The sequence below is a fragment of the Corapipo altera genome, unplaced genomic scaffold, assembly GCF_003945725.1.
Source record: "Corapipo altera isolate COAL_440 unplaced genomic scaffold, ASM394572v1 69, whole genome shotgun sequence".
In the NCBI taxonomy this organism is placed as follows: Eukaryota; Metazoa; Chordata; class Aves; order Passeriformes; family Pipridae; genus Corapipo; species Corapipo altera.
Window position 1 is genome coordinate 7,486,985 of NW_020884908.1, and position 21,542 is coordinate 7,508,526.

Here is a 21,542-nt window from a genome sequence, read left to right on the forward strand (position 1 = left end):
TTTTCTGAAGGTAACATCTAATTATGGATTAGTAAAAAATATGTCTGGCTTTGTTTCCCATTGTTGCTCATTATGGCTTAGTAGTGGTGTGGATTTGGACTTGTTATACCACTGAAATCAGGAGGAAGGGAACAGAAACTGGCCATGGGTTTCCTCTTCTATTGGTGAATGAAGAGCATTCCTGTCCACCCCATGGTCATGGTCTCAGTTTCAGGATCCAGGTAGATTTCTGCTCCTTGCACTCCCACTCTGCAACCTTGCCCAATTTTTCATAGAATGGGTGTGGCTGGATATTTTTGCCATCTATTTCGCATCCAACCTGTGCTCTGCATTTCTTTTCCCAGTGCTGAAAACTTCAGGGGTGTAAAAGCTGAACCAAGCTGATTACCTCATGAGTAGAAAAATGAAGTTTCCCTTTGCCTGTAGGGTATTTAGCATGTGTTCCTAGTACAGGCACTTGGGTGCAGTACTCTAAAACTAGAACAAAAGAGATGCATTAGAACAAAAGGGATGCGTGTAGGATGGACTGTGTGCTAAAGCTTATTACTTTGAAGGCTGAAAAGTGGAATGTATGAAGGAGAACAACAGACAGTTTTCCTTTGTGTTAAGTTCATGAGGAGAAAGTGGAACAGATGACTGCTTGGTTGTAACAGCAGATTTTTTGGTTCTTGGGCTAAGGACAGTTTCTAAAAAGAGCTAGAGATTAGAAGCAATTAACAGCATCTCTGTTATTCCAGTTCTGCTGTACTTGTGTTTTGTTAATCTAATTATGGACGTGTGCTGGGTCCACAGACGGAGCCAGCAAGAGAAACTGGGGTATCTGTCAGCATGGTACTGATGGCAAGAGGAGCAGGGGACAGCTGTAAGAGTGAGCACTTCTGAACCCTGATAGTACAGGATGGGCCCAAGCTTTGGGTACATCCAGTTGGCCACCTCAGGATCGTGAGGAATGGGTCTGTTTGCACCTTTGGAGTGTTACTGTCAAAAAGTACTTGGATAGCTCAGCCAGCCTTGCAAACAAGCAGTCATAGCATGAAACAGCCATGTGACACCAGCCTATTTTTATCCATGTCTTAGGTGAGAGGCAATACAGTAATTACTGTCTCTCTTTGGATATGAGGAAAGTGAGAGAGAAAAAAAAATCATCATGAACTATATGGTACTCTGTTACCCTTTGAGTTTTCAAGTTAGGGGCAGAGGGAGGTGTGTGATTTTTTTTTTTTCCAGAGGGAAAATAGAAGTTATCCTTTAAAGAGAGGAATGTTCCTTGTTTTGGTGAGGCTCAAGAGCAACAGAGACCAAGGACTTTGTCACTGGTCCAAGGCAGTGCTTTGTTATAGGAAAATGCACAAATGGAGTTCTGTATATTCATTCAGGTTTGCAGATAAGGGCAACTATGACTTCATTCATAGCAAACACTTACTGTATCTTAATAGTTTTTCCCTCTTCAGGGAAATAAATGGGCTAGGGGTAAAGCCACCAGATTTCATAGAAAACAGAAGCTACTCCAGGAGTCTGTGTTGGGTCAAGTGCTGTACTCCTGTTGTAATGCTCTGAGTCTTGGCTTACACACTAGACAGCAAGTTTAATAGTTTATTCCAAAAGAAGTCTTGCTATACAAACAGGAATACGTGCACCTCTTTTCGTTTGGCTATATGCATATATGCTTTACGTCTACTCATCTCCAAGGCACTGTTCACCATCCCCAGCAGTCTCATCCATGGAGGTCTCCTGGAGGGACTTCTTGGTGGTTTACATTGTTGCTCCACTGGTCTGAAAGACAGGAAACATCAGGGAGCTGTAAGAGCAGAACTGTTTCATGGTGGAGAAGAGTTGAGAGGTGTCAAGCACCAGCCAAACCCTCTCTGATGGGTCATGGTGCCGTGGGGGCTTAAGCCAGAAGGCAGAGCTGACAGCCCTGGACAAGATGAGGGGATGAACCAGGTCAAGGCTCCAGCCCAGACCAACAGAAGATCGTGGCAGAGACAGGGCTGGAAACTGAGCTACAGTACAGGTCCAAGGAGACAGACACTAGGCAAGGACTGGGTGCCCAGGGCCGAGCAGGGGTGTGGGTCCCTGATGGGTCTCATTGAGACCACTAAGGCCTATGGGGGTCATAAGAACCCCAACAGCTCTTGCAGATTGGAACCTAGGACCTCTGGCAGGTCTTACTGAAGGATGGTAGGTCTTAAAAACAAATTCATCCTTGTGGCCCTAAGGGTCTGTTCATGAGAGAGCGTGCCAGTAAAACCCATCAAAGAGTCATCACAAAGCCCTAAGATCCCCACTATTGGCACACCAGATATTATTCCTGGCTAGGAAAGCCATATTCATCCCCTGTTTATTCCCGTGAAAATGGGCTGAAGTGGGAAATGGAAATGAGGGTATTGTTTGTCCCTGCCCCTTGCTTTTCTTCCCAAATGCATAAGTGTCATTGCATGTTTCCTCTTCTAAGTAGCCTTCCAGAATAAATACTTGATTTCCTTTTGCTTTATTATTTCTCCCCTGCGTTTTTATATCAACCACAAAGACTTAATCTGAAACACACACAGGAAAAAGGGAAATTATTGCTACTGTTTTCAGAGGTAATCAGTTTAATGTCAAATTCATGTGGATTTCTTCATAATGAACAGAACAAATTGAGCTCAAATTCAAACAGTGGGAATCTGAGTCAGAGAGGAAAATTAAAATGAAGACCATTAATATCCTGATTTCTAACCCAACCGAGACCTGACTGTTTCCTAAATGAAATCTCCCATCAAATTCCTTCCACCCACCCAAAAATATAATTAAGCTGTGATTTCCAGGCTGAAATCGTATCTGCGCTGTGAACTCAGCAGGGACAACTGTGTGTGTTGCAGGGAGTGTGGGTGAACTTTTAAATTATCTTCAGGTGGCTGTATTATCCTGCATTTTTAGGAAGCACGTATTTAGAAAACACAGTAGGTTAAATTCTTGCTTAGGTAGGAGACTGTCACTCCAGAAGATGAAAGCTGTGGTTTAGCAATGAGTCAGGTTTGGGTCACTCTCCCCAGATCTGCCCTCCCTGCTGAGAGGTGTGGACCACTGGATGTATCTCAGTGTTGCAGGATGAAGATGCTTCGGTTTAGCTGTCTTCAGGGGTGGTGGGTGTCATGGTTTGGACATAACTTGGCAATACAGCAGTAAAAACAGGCTAGACATTGGTGTAATTAAAAGCACAGACAAGCAGGGGAGAAGGAAAAAAAAAGAAAGAAGAGAAAGGAGCAGAAATTGATTCCTCCAGGGATCTCAAACCCCATCCCTGGTACACTTCAAAGAGCAATTGCAGCTCATTATAACCTGTTTGCCATGCTGACCCTTTGCTGCTAGTGCCTACATAAAGTGGAGAGAGGATAGAAATTTTGACTGTGGAAGCACTGCTGTTGTCATGCATCAGTCTTTCTCAAGATGCTTGTTCACTCCTTGATGGATTGATAGGACCAGTATGATAGATTTGTGTTGAATCTATGTTGCATATAAAACAAATAGGAAGCAGCCAAGCTCTGGGAGAGGTGGAAATGCCTTTACTCAGCTTGATAGGATATTCAGAGAGCACCATCAACTAATCTATCACAGTCTGTCTAAACACTCCTTACTTGCTCTGAGTAACACCTATGGCTCTTCTTATGGCTTAAAGATATTAGAGAATGAATACTTTCTTTGTTGTCTTTCCATTTGTTTTCCTTTTAAAGTTAGCAGTAAACAATGCCCCCATTCCTCCTGTGAAGTCAGTCAACTTTCATGTCATGTCTTTCAGAGATCATTTTAGGGTGTGGGGACTCCTTCATTTTAAATTAGTGAGTTGTGGTTATATGAACATGCACGTTGGCAGGCAAAGTTAGTGATGACTTTTTTTTCCCATTTATTCTTGTTCCTGTTGCGATACCAGGTAGGCAGGTTCAGTGCAGAGGACTCACAGGATGTCCAACGTACCTGTGGTTGCTTGCCTTGTTCATGAATACATCTGCAGATGCCTAGAGGGAACTCATCGAAATATTCATGGATATAAAAATGCTTTGCATTATTTTTATTTTCTGAGCACTAAACTGTTCAAAAACAACTGGACTAAAGAAAGGTGTTTGTCTTCTGCAGACACTTTGGTCTTGTGAGTACCATCACTGCAGAGCTGGGGATGTGGTGTAGAGCAAGAGATGTGTCTGTTTGAACTCCCCCTCGAGATGCTTTAGGTGTTTTGTGCTCTGTTTTCAGTGATGCTCAGGGTTCGATGGACATAAATGTAGAGGACTTCTCAAAGTTGAACCTGGGATGGCCCTTGGCAGGGACAGCAGCCTCAGAGACCATTCAGAGACCATCATCTGCCAATGTGCCAATCTCATTTCTTCATCATCATTGCTTTAAAACTAAGAACACTTTTGCCAAGAACCTGTCCCTTTGTGCAGAGCACTGAGAGGTGTCACTGCCTAACGCTGTCCTCACTCACCATTGCTGAGGTGGCAGGGGCAAGGTGCTTCTTGAACGTGAGGGATGCAGCAATCCTTGCCCTTGAGCATCTCCCTGCTCACTGCAAAGCCCACAGTCCTGGGAAGTTTATTCTTTGTTTCAAGTGATTCATCAGTTGGGGAACCTGGAGGTCCCTGGTTTAGCCACAAACAGCAACAGCAAGGCCACTTGCTTCCCCCCTCTAGAATATGATTACAAGTTCAGTTTCTGTTTCTTTTCAGTCTAGGCTACCACTTGAGAAGGGGGTTTTCAGAGGTGTGTAAGTGTCCCCTGGCTGTTTGGTGGAAATCAACGGCTAAGAAGCAGGGGAGAGTCCCTAGTGTCACTTCTCTGCTAATCCAGAGCAAACCTACAGGCTGTTTTCTAGCATCCCATCCTACCATAGTAGCTTGAATCCTGCAATTTCTGCTCTTTGCTGGACAGATTGGCGTTCAAGAGTTCTTGCTGTCCCAGAGCCATGGATGCTTGTATTAGTGCTCACAACACCAAGGAGAGACTGCAAAAGAAGTACCATAGTCAATTTATATCAGAACTTTAAAACTTCAGTTTACCCAGTGTAGAGAGGCTGTTCCTTTACCTCCCCCTCGCACCACCACTGGCATTTTCCTAATGAAGCTCTTTGTTTTCATCCCCCATGCCCCTCTGCTTCTTCTGTTCCCTCATGTAACTTTTACAGACATGCTTATCTTCCCCTGACCCCATGGATACCCCTTTCTGGGGCCCATTGCACAGATGGAGGGCATATTTGGTGGGAATAGTCCATATGCCGAATCAGTCATGAGGGATTGCTGTTTTTAAGACATAAATCTCTGCAACCCTGTTAAGCAACTGTTGGTTTGGCTAAATGTCAGCAAAATGGCCTCAAAATGACCCATCTTGAAAATCACATATCAAGTAGAGAGAGATTCCAGGTAGATGACAGCAGAGGAGTATTTTCTGTTTGTTGAAACTCATCAGCCTTTCGGACTAGCAAATTACTTCTGCTGTTTTTTTCATTTTCCTTTTCTTTTTTTCCCAATCAACTGTACATTTCATGCTAGGAAAATTATGATTTTCTGCATCAAGGATCAAAACTTAGGGAATTTAATTCCTATTTCTGCCTACGTGCAAAAGTAATTTCATTGTTGATATTCTCTGGCTTATTTTGCCTCTCCGCTGCCTGGGACTGAGTTAACTGAGATTTGTTGCAGTGATTTCAGTGAGTGACATGACATTCTTCCTTTGGGAGATATTATGAACTGGCTTTGATTTTAGGATTGACAGCCATATAATTGGAAGTTCAGTCATTAGGTGGATCAGTTTTAAAGAGGAAAAGTAAGGGCAAGGCAATTTCTGAAATCAGAGCAGGCTTTGGGGAGTATTAGATCTGGCAGAGTATTGCTGCAGAGCAGTCTTAATATGATGACTGTGAAGGAGGAAGGAAGAAAGCATAGCTGCTTATATAGATTCCTGTAACCATGATCCAATTTCCACCATAGGCAGTGCTGTCTGCACATCTTGGATAAGAGCTCAGGTTTAGTGATAAATAATCATAAACAGGAACAATTAGGGATAATACATGGTTGTATAGTCGAGGTAGGGTTGAGCTATAAACCCTTGGAAGGAGTAGTGGTGGTATAAAGAAATGCCTTATCCTGGGTCAACGTTTCTGCTCCAGGCAGTTGAGAAGGAATCTGTAAGGGAGCAAATATTTATAAATTGATTTAGACTAACTGTGTGTTTTGAACATGGCTTGCAGATTATAATCCAGCAGAGGTTTGTCATCTGAAATCGTTGCAGAAGAAAGGAATGGAAAAAGGGGCAAAGAAATACTTTCGCTCCCGTCTCTGCATAAAAGCATGGGATGTTTCATTTGGCAGAAGATGGCCCAGAGCTTAACAACCTAATTTGCTGAAACTCCATTTCACTGCAGTCAGTATTAATAGCTTCACAATGAATAGATTAGATGCTGCAAGTGACAACAAACCTATTTGAGAGAAATTTAATAGGGAAGTTTATTGAAGTTTATTAACTGAATCCTGTTGGCTATTATAAGAACACAGCTCGATAAATCTAAATGTCAGAGTGTTTGTTGAAGAGAACTAGTAAAAATGCTGAAAATACCTGTTGTCTTCCAGCAAATATGTGTGATTTCACTTTTCATAATTGCATTCATTGTTGGAATAAACACATGGAAGACCAGGATTCTTTAAATACTTGAAAACTGTACCTGTAACTAAGAAAAGGATGCTATGGAATGCTAGGAAGAAAAGCTATAAAAGAAACTAGGGCTTTGACTCCTACAAGCCTACTTTGAATGTATTTTGTTTCCCTGGGAGTAAAATGGAATAAGTTGATACTAAGTGATGTACAGAACCAGCCAGAATGTACAAACTGAAATCAGTGCAGAGAGACTATTAACAGGATTAAGGTTGACCAAAAATAGTACATATGTTTTCTTCTGAAACAAACAAAGATGCCCAAGAAAATCTACATTTTGAGATTGCTGTGTCAGAGGCAATGAAACATTTTGTTACTACTCAGCTGTGCTTTTTCTAAACTATTTTTGTTTCTACTCTAATAAAAGTAACATAATACAAAAAAGTCAAAGTAAGCTTTCATACAAGCCACTCTTTTGGAGCAAAAAGGGAAAACATTTCATTTGGAAAATACTGATTTTGTATGGACATTTTTTAAACATTCATTTGATTTACTAGTTTGTGCAATTAAATTTGTAAACTAATCTGGTCTTCTTTCTCAGCAAAACTGCACTTCTGCCACGTCTCCTGCGCAGTGGGGGAAATCTCTCCATCCTGTGCTAAAATGCACATAGCTGATTTTGGTGTGCAGTTGAAAGGACCAGGAGTCAAAGAAGATACATGATGGTGTGTTAGCTGTGGTGGTGTTAGCTGTGCAGACAGATGATCCCAGCTAAAGCAGTATTCCTCAAGCCCTTTTCAGCCAGGCAGAGCCATGCAGAATGACAGTATTTTTCAGAAAGTCAGGAGGGGCAGTTGGATCCCTTTCCTTTCCACTTAGGTAGACCATGCAGATGATTCAAGGTAAATAACCTAAATGTCTTTGTGGGGCTTTGTCAACCAGCTGCCTACAAGAAATTATTTGAATTTTGCTCCTGAATGATGCAGTCTAGAGTCTGGCAATGTGTGCTTGTCATCATAATTTTCATCCTTTGCTTTCAGCGAGTGGATAAACCGTACTTGTGTTTAACAAGGTGCAGTTTTCCCATTGCAGTCATTACAGCAATCTCTTCCAAAAAATTATTGCTGCATTCAGTGTTGTGTCCCACATCAAGGAAGTCAATTTCTGCTTTAGAAAGGAAAGAAAATGATACCATTTGGTTGCATACTGTCATTAAAATAATACCTACTTTCGTAGGCATAGAAAGCAGCTAACTGTAGCTATCTGAATCCTTTGTGTGTGGTTACAGTGATGATAAAAATTGTGGGATTTTCGTTTTCTTTGTCCTGATTGGTTTTCTAAACAGTTTTTCTCAGTTTGCCAGTCAAAAATGCAACCCTCCAGATCTCCCACTGTACCCTGAGCACAGCCCATTCCTTCTCATAGCTTTTTAAATCCAGTAAGGTTGGATCTGCAGGACTTGAATCATGAAGACTGCTGAATGCTGTGAGAGGGACAGGAGTGTCTGCGTGTTATCCAGCTAATAGTTGCCTTCTGAATGAATATCCTTCCTTTTTCCTTGTGATCACAGCCTGTAGATCCTTTACTTGATGAGATCCAGCATCAGGAAATCTTGAACTGAGCACTGGCATTTCCAGAAACCTTAATTTGAATGTAATTTTGGATAACAGAGTAGCTGTGTTTTGCGCTGAGTTTTCATGGAATACCAGTGGAAACAGGGAGGCTTAAAACTGTAGTTGTGCTGGTGTGAGGTTGTAGGGAATATTTTGTAGAGGTGTGAGTTCTGCTGAGATGGATGCCCAGGTGAACCTGAGGGTTTGAAGCTCTATCTTTATTCAACCTCAAATTTATGGTTCCATGCATATACAGCATGATAGGGGTTTGGAAACAGAATGCATTTGTTTTCAGTATGGTACCTTTGACTAGCAGAACCAAGGTGTTCCAGCACAGCTGATATAAGGCAGTTACCCTAACTAAGGCAAATAAAGAGTGGTAGCTATGCACTGGGCTCAGATGCTTCAGGAGACAGCAGAAGAGGGATTTGTATAGGGACTATTATTGGTGAAATGTAGGAAAGCAAGGTTGACACAAGGCTGTGGGATTTTTTGGGAAAGATCTGTGTTGCACCACAGATTCTGAGAGCTGAGGATCCAGCCATAAGTGAATAAATAAAAATAAACAATGATAACTGCTGCCTGCTGAGGATATTAGGCTCATTGCCAACACTGAGCCAGACAGCTGCCAAGGGTCACATCCCTAGAGCATTTGGCCAGGGAGAAGATTCAAGGTGGTCAACAGACACTCAGAGCCCTGATCTTTCTGTTTTTTGGGTCCCTGGGAATGCACTGACCTTTGCAATCGCAGTCCCAGCACTTGGCCTTTACTGCACACCCACATACAGGACTGCAGAATAAGCCTCTTTGCTTTCTCTCACAGTGTTTTGGGAGAGCATGCCACTAGGATCCCATGCTTACTTTATTGGGTTTTTGTTGGCTTTCTGTTACCAGGGCCATTCTTGTGCAAATGAGGTTATAGTTTGGTAGTCTACTTGCTCCTTCTGTTTGTGCCTCATCTGCAGACCTAATCCACTCTTCCTAATAGTCATTTTGGTTGCTATAGCAATGATAAAGTGTTATGAAAAAGTCAGGATGATACTTAAATGTATGGCTGATATTACCTTTTTCTTTCTCCCTCCTGGGAAAGAGAAACTAAATAACAAGGATTTTTTTGGTATATTATTGTTTTATCTAAAGCTTTAACTGTAGGCTTCTTGGAGCCTAGATGCAGTCCTTCTCTCTTAGCACCCTTTTAGGCTGGGAATGTTGCTGCTCAAAAGCAATTAGGGAGAAATGAGCCAAAATTTATGGATACAGGGTACATATCATGTTTTTAAGATGCCAGAGTTACAGTTATTGTGACATGCAGAGAGTATGCAGTTTGCCAGCCCACCATGATGGAAACCTACTACAGAGTGCTTGGGGCCCAGCTGGGTTTCTGAAAGTATTGAAAAGTAGCTGAACATGTTAGCAGTGAGTTTGCTTTGGATTTGCACCAGCTGAATTACAAGAGAATTACTCAGCACTGCCATTGAAGGTGGCTTCTTGATCAGTAAATAAAAAATCTAACGTAGTCAAGGGAGAGAAAGGCAGAAAATGCATTACTTTTGCTCAGTAGCTGCATACAGGAATGGATGGCTGTTGTACCAGGCCCTGTCTTTCACATACGTGAGAGAGCAAAAATGACCTACTTATTCTGGATTTTCGACCTTTTTTGCCAAGTTTATCATCAGAATCATGTATCTGTATTAAAAATTACCAGAAACTATCTAGTTTTTGACAGCCAGAAAGAGCAGTATTTGTGTGAATTCAGCTCACTTCAGAGTCCACCACGCTGACAAATGTAGACAAGCAAAGCATTAAGTGCTGACACAGATTGATCCCTTCTGTCTTGTCACAGGCCATTCCTCATACAAAACAGCTTGACCTGCCCAGCCATGGTGGGATCAGCTCAGCTTGTTCCTGCCTGCTTGGGTTCACTAGACCAGATCAGGCCGCAGATATATTGAGTGAGATGCTCTTTCTGGCAGTTGGCATTTAAATGCGCCTCAAGCTAAAGTGCTCAAAACCCCACTGTGGGTATATTCTTCATATCAAATCTCATCGAGACTGAGCTGGAGATTGGGTTAAATCTCAGATGGGAGGATTATATCACTTCTGAGTTTATGGCTGGCATTAACTCTGGACATTCTCATTACCTATATAAAAGTGAGCCTCTTTTTGAATCTTTTATGGCCCAGCTTGATTAAAAGTGGGATGAAAGCAGAAACAATTTTAATGGACTTAGAACTCACTGGTATAAAACTAGTGGAAGAAAAGAAATGGTTCCTACAGTCCCTCATTCCAGATGTATATGAGATTGATAGAAAACACATTACCATAAAGAAAGAATTGACTCATTTACCTGTTAGTTACATTCAAGGTTCCTTAGTTAAGCATTCATATAATGTTTTCTTACAGGAGACAGCTTTGTTTCCTTATTTCCAAACACAGCAGCTCATCTTGCTTTCCATCAGCATAGACAAAAATATCAGGTGAGAGAAAACAAGTCTTTTTTTTCCAGCTGCATGTGTTGAGGAGCCTCCCTGGCATGCAGCCCCCATACAGCACCACCTTCTACTTTGTCCTGTGCTCAAAAGACCAATTAAGTGATCTGCTAATGCCATATGCCAGGGGCTAGGAAGGGCTGGGGGTGATGAGGAAGAGGTAAGACTCCTCTACCTCTGCAGACACAGAAAAGTGCCATCCCAGGCCTACATACAAGCACTGCAGGAGGCAGCTCTGGAGGCCTCCACCTAGCCTTAGGTTTGGCCAGTTTTTGCCTTTCTGTAAATAATTATAAGGTTTGAGCTTTCAGAGAACTCCCCGCTAAGGGAGCCTTGAGGCTTATATATGCTCAGCAACTCCATCCAAAATAAATAAAAAAAAAAAGAATGCAAAGGAAAGAAAAATCAGATAATGAGTTGTAGAGAAGAGATTGTACCCAGTGCCCCACATGCCTTGCAAAGACAGCCTTCACCACAGCACAGGGCCACCTCCTCCACACCTAAAAGCAACAGATGGGGTCTCCATGCCCCAGATATTGGCAAAGGCATTTATGCCAGGGTTACTGGGCTTGAGGATTGGCTTTTCAGCTACTTGTTTGGGTTGAGGCTATCAGATGTTAGTGACAGCCAGGTCACCTGAACCCTCTGACAGTCCTGTCCTAGCTAGCTCTAGTTGCCCCACCAATTACTTACTTTCCTAGTGTTTTGTCTTAACAGTTTATTTCTGGAGGTTAAAAATCATGGTTGCCCTTGAGTATTCCTGTTCTAGATCTCTGCTGATGGCAGTGAGAATGGCCCTGAGGGGAAGCTTTTGAATTCAGTCATATCTTTGAATACTAGAAGAGATTCAAAGCAAGGGCTTAAGGCTTTTTTTCATCCTGTAGGTGTCTAAAAGGTGGTTGGGCAGACTTTGTTTCATGGGTTGATGCCTGTGATAGGAATCAAGGTAGGTCTTGGCAGCTGTCTGCCAAGCTGTGATGATCCTGAAAAGCTCAAGTCCAGAGGTCTGCATCTCCTAGAGATAAACCAAAGAGCCAAAGACAACTACTGTCTGAGAGCTTGGAAGCGGCAACAAAGAGATCCAAGAATGGGGAAACAAGGTGTTTGTGGGGCACACAGAGAGCCTTGAAACATTTATCTCTGTGGCCACTCTCATTCCTGATAGAAATGTCTGATGGAGCTGCAGTGCTCTCACCTTCAAGGATGGATTTGGGTGGTTGTGGATGTTCTTGATGGTGGTGTCAGAGAAGCTGCTGAAACTTGCCCTCTTAGACATGAGGAACAGCTGCTCTCTGATAAATGCTGAGAGCCTTCGGAGAGGCTGCATTCTCCATCCTTTCTCTTTAATTCTGCTTTTTTGATTTTAGATGTGTTGCGAAGGACTGGTAAAAGAGATTCTAGCACATAGTGGGAGTTGAATGTGCTGTTGTCTGTTAGTCATTATATATATTTTTTTATTCATTTGGCACTTTCCGGAGAGTTTTTCCCCCCCACATTGTGTAGGCTGCCATCTTTCTTTCTTTCTTTGTAGCAAGCATGTGGGTGCAGCCTTGCTTACACTCCGAGTGACTGGGAAACCACCATAAATGTAGCTTATCCGCTTTCTGATACATTTTCTTTTGCATTGGTTTGGATTTGTGCATCGTCAGTAACATCTGTTCTGCTTTAGTGGCATACAGTTTTCCGAGTCTAATTAGCTGGCTGCTTGTAATCAGGACTATTTCAACTGTTGTCATTCTAAATGTTCTTTTTCCCTTTTTTTTAATACCACATTTGCCTGATTGACCTTTTTTGTTGTTTTTTTCTCTGTCTTTCTATCGGGCTGCTCCAGGAGCCATGGCTAATCATCTTATAACCAATGCTCTGCTTCGTCCTCATGGCACTAACAACCCTTATAATACATTGCTCGGGGAATCGGCGGTCTATAACAACCCTTCTGTCAGCATGTACAACGCACAAGGTGTGCTGGAGTTTCTCTCTAATTTTTCTAGTGAGAATTCCATTTTCTGTGGCTTATTTTGGCCCATTTCTTTCTTTTTTTTTCTTCCTTTTTTCTTTTTCTCTCCCCACGCACACACACTTTTTTTTTTTGAACTGGGCACAAAAAAAGATCCCCTCCCCTTCCTTTCATTTCAATGCATCTTTCCATCTTCCAGATGCTATTTTTCCATGAGCGATCAAATCCACTTTGAAAGACTGTCGTCAGTTTTACTCAAAGCATTCACAGTGGTTTGATTTTTATTTTTTTTTCCAGTCTCCTTGCTTTTTTATTGTTTTGGTCTTGTGTGTGTGTGTTTTGTTGAATGCATCCATTCCTCTCTTTGTTGTCAGCACATTTTCTTGTCAAACCATTCATTTCAGAAACAGGAACACCTTTGAAGGTAAGTGAAGCTAAAATGGCCTTTGCCACCAAAGCTGCTCTTGTTTGAAATGGCACAGAGAAATGTGGTCAGCGGTGCACTGGCTTGCGCAGGGAGAAAAACGCAAAATAAAACAAAACTGCCCTTGATCTCTAAGAAAAATGACAGCTGAAGCAAGGGGTGTAGGTCAGCTCCAAAGAGCAGAGCTGAGATATAAGAAATGTTTTGCCGTTTGCAGTAATACGTTTTATATGTGCTATTAGGAAAAAAAATAATAGAAAAAAGGTGTAGGGAAACTAGATGCTCTTTGATATCCTCCTTTTGGCAACAGAAAATAGACAGGCAGAGTGAGTTGTACCTAACATAGGTTTCTGCTATGGAAATCACTCTCTTGTCACCTACGTGTTTGTCTCTGCTCTGTCTGTGGGAAGGGACAGTGTTTGTAAGCTGATGTCCTGATGCTTCCGTGAGGGAGAGGCAGAAGCGTTTAAGCAGGACCTGAGGAGGAGCTGGGGAGCATGGAGCTCTGACAGCTCCTGTCAGTGGCTGAATCCTGCTCTGCCACTTCCATGGGATTTTTATTTTTTTTTTGTCTTACTTGTAAGGTGGCTGAATCACTGCAGAGTAACACTGTGTTCAAGCGCAAGTGTGTCAGCACTCTGTCAGCTCTCTGTTCCCAATGAAGGCATCACATTCCAGTAAAGAATCTCCAAGGAAGGGAAACAATGATGGTTGTAATGCAAGCAGGAAAATCCCCTTTGTACTATATGGCAGCATATTGTTATGACAGTAATAGATGTTGAACTGTATCACTAGAGTATTTGCATTCAAAGCACAAGAAAAGCACACGTGTTTGACCTTTTTGCTGTTCATTAATTTCCTTAACTATGCTAAGTTTGTGCCTTAAATTTGCTTCCAAGAATGCTTTTTTTAAAAAAGAGCTACTGTTAAGCATGAAATGCTCTGGATTTTAAGAACTTAAGTGTACCACAAATGTCAAAATGAGCTTTGATGTTGTGACTAGTTTCTTACATGATAACTGAGTTGTGGGAGACTTTTAAATCAAATGGCAGCAGGTAATGTGGGGTCTTTAGCATGTGGCTTAAGATAAGTCTTGATGTTCAGGTCTGGATGTCTCAGCTGAATCCAAGTGATTTGGGCAGAAAAGTGACAGAAAGATTTTATGTGTATTTTAATAATCATGTGTTCTTCTAATTTTTGATACTAGCTTCCGATACAGTTACCTAAGCTAACAGCATTTTATTCCACAAAAATAGGGTCATTGTTTTACAAGTGCTGTTCTGTTCAACACAGCTATATGGGTAACAGAGAAACCTATCCAGGCTTCATTCATGGGAAGTGAAGAGAGTGGACCGATACTGGTCCCATTTAAGCCCCTGGAGCTTTGCCACTGACTTCAGAAGGAGCAGAGCTGGTATAGCTATTGCTTTTCAAACTGGTTATTGTCCCTAGACAATTAAAAACTGTGAATATTAGGAGCTCTCACAGCAGAAATGAAGGTTAGCAAAATTGACCAGGCCTAATGACCTTGGGGGTCCTTTGGAATTTCCAGATGCTGCACCAGCAGGCATGCTAAAGTGGTGATACTGCATTGTAAAAGTAGATGCTGTCATCATCTCTGGGTGTGCCTTGGCTGTGGTTGGCATGCAGTGATTATCAGTAAATTAATTTATCAATCATTAGCTAACATCATCCAGGTTACTCATTCCACATTACTAAGGCTATGATTTTTTCTGCACCTTCATATACCACTTCTGGTGCTGCCCATGGACAAGGCAGGGCACTCTCAAGAAATGGGATTGAACTGCTCCACCCATTTCTTTCCCCCTCCCCAGTCAGGTGTTTTAGAATCTGATCTTTGCTTAAGCTGAAGCTGCCACATCTGTGGTAATGAATTCTTAGGAGCAGGAAGTTCTGAAAAAAATACCCTTGGAAAGAGGTGGAGAATCAGACCCTAAAAGGCCAAAGTCCTATTTCCCAGTGGCATAAGCAATTACTTGATAGGACACACAGCACAGAGGAAAGAGGAGGTGGTAGGTGAGGGGCCGAGTGCTCACTGCCATTGGAAGCTGATGGACACACAGTGGCAGGGTCTCTCCAACTCAGGAGTTTCTATAAATGGCCCAACAGCTTTTGTGAGAACTAATTTTCAGATAAGACGTTAACAAGCATTAATGAGCATTAACGAGCTCTAGTTAAAACCCAGTGTACCACAGACCACTGCAAAGTGGAAAGCTGAGCGTTATCACTGTCTCTTCATCTTAATCTCTTGCTCTTCTTGTTTTAAACCTTTCTTTTCAATAGCTTCATTTAGCAATGCCATTATTCAAACTACTATTCCTCTTACTTTTTTTTGCAAAGTCCATGTAGTTTGCCATGTGTTTGGTTAAAATATAATCCAGACTTAACAAAGTCTGTACAATGCCAGCAGCCCCATGATGAACAAAGTCATACTCTATAAACCACTCTTGCAAAGGATGGACGGCAAAACATTTTTAGCAAGGAAATAGATTTCAGTTTCAACTGCCAGGGGTTATTATAACTAACAGTAAGTAAAACCATTCATTTTAAGACTTTGGAAGTGACTTTGACAGTACCTGTCTTTTCAAGCATGACCGTTACGAGCTTTAGGCTTTTCTTAAATTTCCAGGCATTATTTCTTCATTTGTATTGCACGCTGAACATTTTATAATGGCATTGGAAAACGGTTTAAATGTGATAATTTTTAAAATAAAAATGTAGTCTATTGAATATTGCGCGTAAAATATTTTTTTCTGTCTAAAATGTCAATATTTTTAACCTGAAAATAAACCTTGTAACAAATTCATGTATTCTGGGCAGTGGAAATTATTTCCGTTAACTCTCTTTTCTGCATATCATCAATTTGCTTTTTACTCATGTTTCTCCTACTGTCGCTGTAAGCTTACTTGTTGTTTTTTCTTTCCTTTTCTTCATGCTGTCGTTTAGAGCCCTACAGAGAGACAAGTATGGGAGTAAAGCTAAACATTGCATATCAAATGTAATTTTTTTTAGTTCACTTTTATTGCATCACATATAGATGATGTAGTTAATAAAGGAAATTAATCTCACAGTTTTGAAATCAAAAGAATATGAATATACATATGTATATATGTGTATGCGTGTGTATGTACGTATGTGTATATATATATGTATGCGTACATATATATATAGATGAGATTAGATGATGCTTTCTTGTTTATTTTTCATTTTTGTGATATCATTTACCCAGTGTAGTTTCTCATATAGTTGTGTGTGTGATATTTTCTTAAACTTCACATTTTTATTTGCGAGGTCATGGCATTTTTATACGGCGTGTTTTACTGCAAACCCCACTCTGTTCTCACCTGCAATGCCTCCATTTTATTTCTGCACCAAACCCCAGATCTATGCATTGGCAGCAGAAGCACAGTGCTCAGTGCCTCAATGCATATGTTACTCAACGTAACCATCAAACAGATGCTGTTGTACCTGTCACCCATTACATACGGTCCTCCCCCCAAAATGCTCACTTTTCATTTTTCCCCAAGCATCGTGACTCGGAGAGCTTTCACCGTGAAAATCAACGGCTTTGCTCTATATCTGTGATGGCTAGTTGATTTTTTGGCATAGCTCCCTCATTTGCTGGGGAACACGGGATACAGTAGCACCCTCTAAACTTCAGAAACCTAAATGGCAACCAACACATTTGTGGCATTTCACTCAAAAGCAAGAAGAAGCCTTCAGTAATGCTTTCCAGCCCTTGACATACAGCAACTACTCCATCACAGATATAGACCGAATCCTGTATTTTCAGAAGGTACACATGCCATGTCCTCAGCATGGTATGAGCAACTGTTCATCTGAAATTGTCAGTTTAATGGCTTTTCTGATCTACCATGGCTTGCTGGGAGTTGCTTGCCAGTTTTGGGCGATGCCCAAAGGCCTTAGTGGAAAGGTCGATAAGTTATTTCATGCCCCCCCCCACTCCTTTACTCCTTCCAAGGAGGCCAGTAATCCCAAAAAAGAAAACGTGGTAGCTTAACTGCTGGGCCTGATTTTCTTCTCCCTTGCCCACTCATGCTGGCATTGCTCTCAAAGCACTTCTCCATCTCCTGTAGTGCTTTGGGAAAGAGCCGAGCTCCAGCCTTACGTTGTTGGTGTTGAGACACCTTTGGAGATGTGATGGGCAGTTAGATTGAGGGCACCCTGATACCCTGTTACTCCTCGCAGGTTCCCCTGAGCCCCCCATAACATGTCAGTGATGGTACTTGCTGTACCCTCCACTGAACCCTCTGCTTTAACTTTGCAAGTGGAATAGGAGCTATTTTTAAAGACTTCACAAGACCCCAGAACAGCTGCCTCCAACATGGATTATATAAGAAAATCCCCACCTGGCCAGTGTGGAGTAAATAATTTTGGTTGTACCCTTGTGGCAGAATAGGTAGGGCATTTAGCCTTGTTCCAAAAAAGCCTGGGACAGGAAGCATTTTGTGCCTCCGCCTTTCTGATCCCTGAATCCTTTCATTCAGGCCTTACGTCTTTACCGTGACAGCCTCCGCAGCAAAAGGAGAGAACGGATTTTTTTCCTCTAGGAAGGATACACTCCCAAACAAAGTTTGGGCAGTGATAAGGTTGGGCTGAAAATACTTTTCCCTCAGCTGGGAGGAATTACACCCTTCCTCCAAAGCGCCTAGAGCCAGTGCAATTTTGACCAGCTGAGGGTCATCTGTTTTTCAACTCCCCAGGAATACGCAGAGTAAAGCACAAGAGTTGTAGGAGATATAGGCCAGGAGAGGTTATCCTTCCGACTGTCTGTTGCCACATGAAGTCACATACTTGACAGTACTTTCCTTTTTTTTTTTTGGTGGGAAGACCTTGACCACCAGCGGGTTAGCCGGAGCTGTGACCTCCTGTTTTGGCCACGACACTCTCCTTTGCTGCATAACCCCAGCAGCCGCAGCAGCCTAGGAAGGGGGTTTGAGTGTGCACATCCCACATGAGTGTCCTGTTTGTACAAGTCACCCTCTCTTGTGTAATGTTTTTCAGAGGGGCTTCTGAACAATGCCAGGGATACAAGTGTCACGGATACTCTACCACTGAATGGTAATCACGGCAACAGCTACAGCATCGCCAGCGGCGAGTACCTCAGCAACTGCGTGCAAATCCTTGACCGCGGGTACAACCACACGGAGAACGCCCTCGAGAAAAAGATCCTGAAGGAACTCACCTCCAACTACATCCCTTCCTACCTGAACAACCATGAGCGCTCCAGTGAGCAGAGCCGCAACTTGATGAACAAACTCGTCAACAGTGTGGGCGGTGGGAGCGAGGACGACGCCATCGTGCTGGATGACGCCACCTCCTTCACCCACGAGGAGAGCCTGGGCCTGGAGCTCATCCACGAGGAGTCGGACGCCCCGCTGCTGCCTCCCCGGGTGTACTCGGCGGACAACCACCAGCCCCACCTCTACAGTCGGCGGCGCATCCCGCAAGACAACAGTGAGAGCTTTTTCCCTTTGCTGACCAACGAGCACACGGACGACCTCCAGTCGCCCAACAGGGATTCTCTCTACACCAGTATGCCCGCGCTGGCTGGCATGCCCATTACAGAAAGCGTCACCGCCAGCACCCAGACCGATCCTCCGCCAGCCAAAAGCGGCGGTGGCGATGCCGACGATGTTTACTACAAAAGCATGCCCAACCTTGGCTCCAGGAACCACGTCCATCAGCTACACACTTACTACCAGCTAGGTCGAGGCAGCAGCGATGGTTTTATAGTCCCACCAAACAAAGAGGGAACGCCCCCGGACGGCAACGCAAAAGGACCCGCTCACTTGGTCACTAGTCTATAGAAGATTCAGCAAAAAATTAAGCAAAGAGACAACTAAAAGCCTCTCCATAACGCTCGGTTTACTGTTCTGAGTTAATCCAAACAGTGGTAATATTGTGTGTACTCCTAAATCTTCATGCTGTTCAAAAGGAAATTCTCAGACTTTTTTTACTGGAATTTTTAGGCCGGCCCGGAGAGGACAGTAACTGCTGCCCACACCCCCCCCTTATCTTCCCATCCTTCTTCCCTCCAGACAGACTTCATTATGTTAATGAAAGAGATAGATAACGGCACACTTCGTGGCCTTCTCAAGTTATGCCGTGTTTGTTTAAACAATCCTTGATGCTGTGTTGCTCTTAATACCGAGGACCTGATTTAAGAGGGAAAAAAAATTATAAAAGGCCAAAAATGTGCATTTGAAACTAGTAACGATGGCGCATCTAGGTGGGAGCGCTGCATAAAACAAGCTAGCAAAACTCTTTCTTACCAATCCAGATCACATCATGGGTTATGGTCACTCACAACTTGGTTTCACTGCAGCGCCCTTTGCTGTGGGAACAAACAAAACAAACAAATTTAATGAGATGGAAGGGAATCCTAGAATCCTGTGCTAAAGGCATATTTTACATTTTGCTGTATTAACGGATGATAAAAACTAATGGCAGAAAAAGAGAAGCGAACAATTTCTATGTAATGTACAGATACTAGCATTGCACATATAGTCTGCTTTCTGTTCCTCCAGAACTTGCGTCCCTGTTAATGTAGTGGAAAAAAAATAAGAACTTTTTTCTGTTGTGCTGGTCTTGTAAGTTTGTCTACCAGTAGGAGCAAGGTTTTTCATAACTCCTTTTTTTTTTTAATTTTGTTTTGTCTCTTCTACTGCCCCTCTCCTTTCTCCCCTCCCCATCCCAGTAAAAAAAAATCTCACTGGGCAAAAAAAAACCCCAAACATCACTTTGTAAGGACCATTTTTAGTCACCATCACCATTTCTTTTCAGCCAAGGCAATCTTTTTATTTCCTTGCTGTATAACTTTTTTTTAGCTGGCGTATTGCCAGCAGACCTTTTGGCAGACTAGAGCAGGGCAAACTTCCTCTTTGTCGGTGCACAACCAATCATGATGATAATCCTGTGAAGCAAGTAGCCCCTCAGCCAGGCCATCAGGTCACATCCAGGGACTGAGAGGGTTTTTTTATAGTCGTAGTGGGGGTTCTACAGGAGACGGCCATATCCCTGGAGGAGCAAAGGGCTTCTCGGCTCAGTCTGGTCCCGGTTTAGGCACTTGTACTGCAGTGGTTAAGAAGAAAATAGATTGACACGTAGTGAGCTAAAAAGTACTTTGCAGTGATTTTTAATAAAAAGTCTTCTGTTCATTATTTTTCCTAACAGGAAATTTATTTATTTGACAGGATTTTTAAGTAACATAGGCTTTCTGGAGGTAAATTAGCAGCACGGAGTATGAATTCTTCTTCTTTTTTTTTTTTTTTCCTTTTTTTTTTTTTTAATTTATGATCCATTTTGTACGGTCTCAACAGTTGAATGACCTCATTACTAATATTTGTTGTAAAAGTGAAGCTTGTTTGCCAACCAATAAACAACTGATCACGATTTAGAAGATACTGTATGTATGTACTGTACAATTAATCTCTCCTTTTTTTGTTGTTGTTGTTCCTCTCTCCATTACTGTCTTCAGTATGAGTCTCCACTCCTTTATGGCATGGGTGAGCAAGCCAAAGAAAGGAGGCCTAAGCTGAGCAATTTAAGCACAAAGGTTATGCAGCTATGGCTGACTAGAAATATCAGGCTGGTGGTACCTGTTTAGGGGCGAACAACATTGGCTGACATTTGTTGCAGGTGATTCTAGGTCTGTTTTGTGCCTACTGTATAAAGTAGCCAACGACACGCGGATGATTTGAGTATAGTGTTTCATGTGTCGTATCTTTTAATCATTGTAATGGGGGTTTTGGGGGTTTTTTGTTTTTGTTTTTGTTTTTTTTTATTTGGGTTCTTCTGAGATTTAAAAACTGCTGGTAGCATGTCAAAGAGTAAAACAAGTCCCCGTTAGGCCTTCTCGGTCGTTGTTTGCTGTCTCGTTATTTTCTTGCTCCGGGCATATGCCAAACGCCATCACCATCCTCGGCCACATCGCCCTTCCCGTCCCACCACTGTCAGTGGCCCACTGGCACTTTCCTGCTCTCCTCCAGCCTCCCCCTGCAAATCCTTCAAGAGCAATCAGGAATACAGAAAGCCACAAAATAGACTAGGAAGGTTGACAGGGAAAATAACCACCTCTGGACACAACTGGTAACGATTTTTCAGTACGTGATTTTTCACAAAGCCCTCCCATGCCCCGGGCTTTGGGGCTTGAGGCTCCCTCTGTCCAAACTGCATCTGTCGAAGTACCATCATGTTGGGTAAAAGCCAAAAGACTTGGAGCAGGTGGGTGAGGCCCGTGTTAGACAAGACATTCCCAGTATTGGAGGATAAATGCAGCAGCAGAGCAGCTCTGCTCCATCACAGGGTTGTCCTCGTGTTAGGACGATGCTGCTTGGTGCTGCTCAGCAGAGTCCTATTGGGGGTGAGGACCAGTGGTGGTGGTATTTGGTGGT

General features: G+C 42.6%; 1 protein-coding gene across 23 annotated transcripts in view; it reads left to right on the forward strand.

Annotated features, from left to right (window-relative positions):
* Positions 1-21,542, forward strand: part of ADGRL3 (adhesion G protein-coupled receptor L3) — a 514,107-nt gene that overhangs the window by 484,178 nt on the left and 8,387 nt on the right. For 8 of the 23 annotated variants that reach the window (XM_027652740.1, XM_027652739.1, XM_027652745.1 and 5 more), the window contains 3 exons: positions 12,555-12,683; positions 16,072-16,089; positions 18,151-20,552. The exons of 1 other annotated variant lie outside the window; for it this stretch is intronic. In XM_027652740.1, coding sequence (XP_027508541.1) covers positions 12,555-12,683; positions 16,072-16,089; positions 18,151-18,956 — 953 coding nt within the window. In that variant the 3' untranslated portion in view covers positions 18,957-20,552. Of the gene's footprint in view, positions 1-10,637; positions 10,712-12,554; positions 12,684-13,688; positions 13,980-15,465; positions 15,607-16,071; positions 16,124-18,150; positions 20,553-21,542 lie in introns of those variants that run through there. 14 more of the 23 variants (XM_027652751.1, XM_027652752.1, XM_027652753.1 and 11 more) reach the window with 9 other exon arrangements.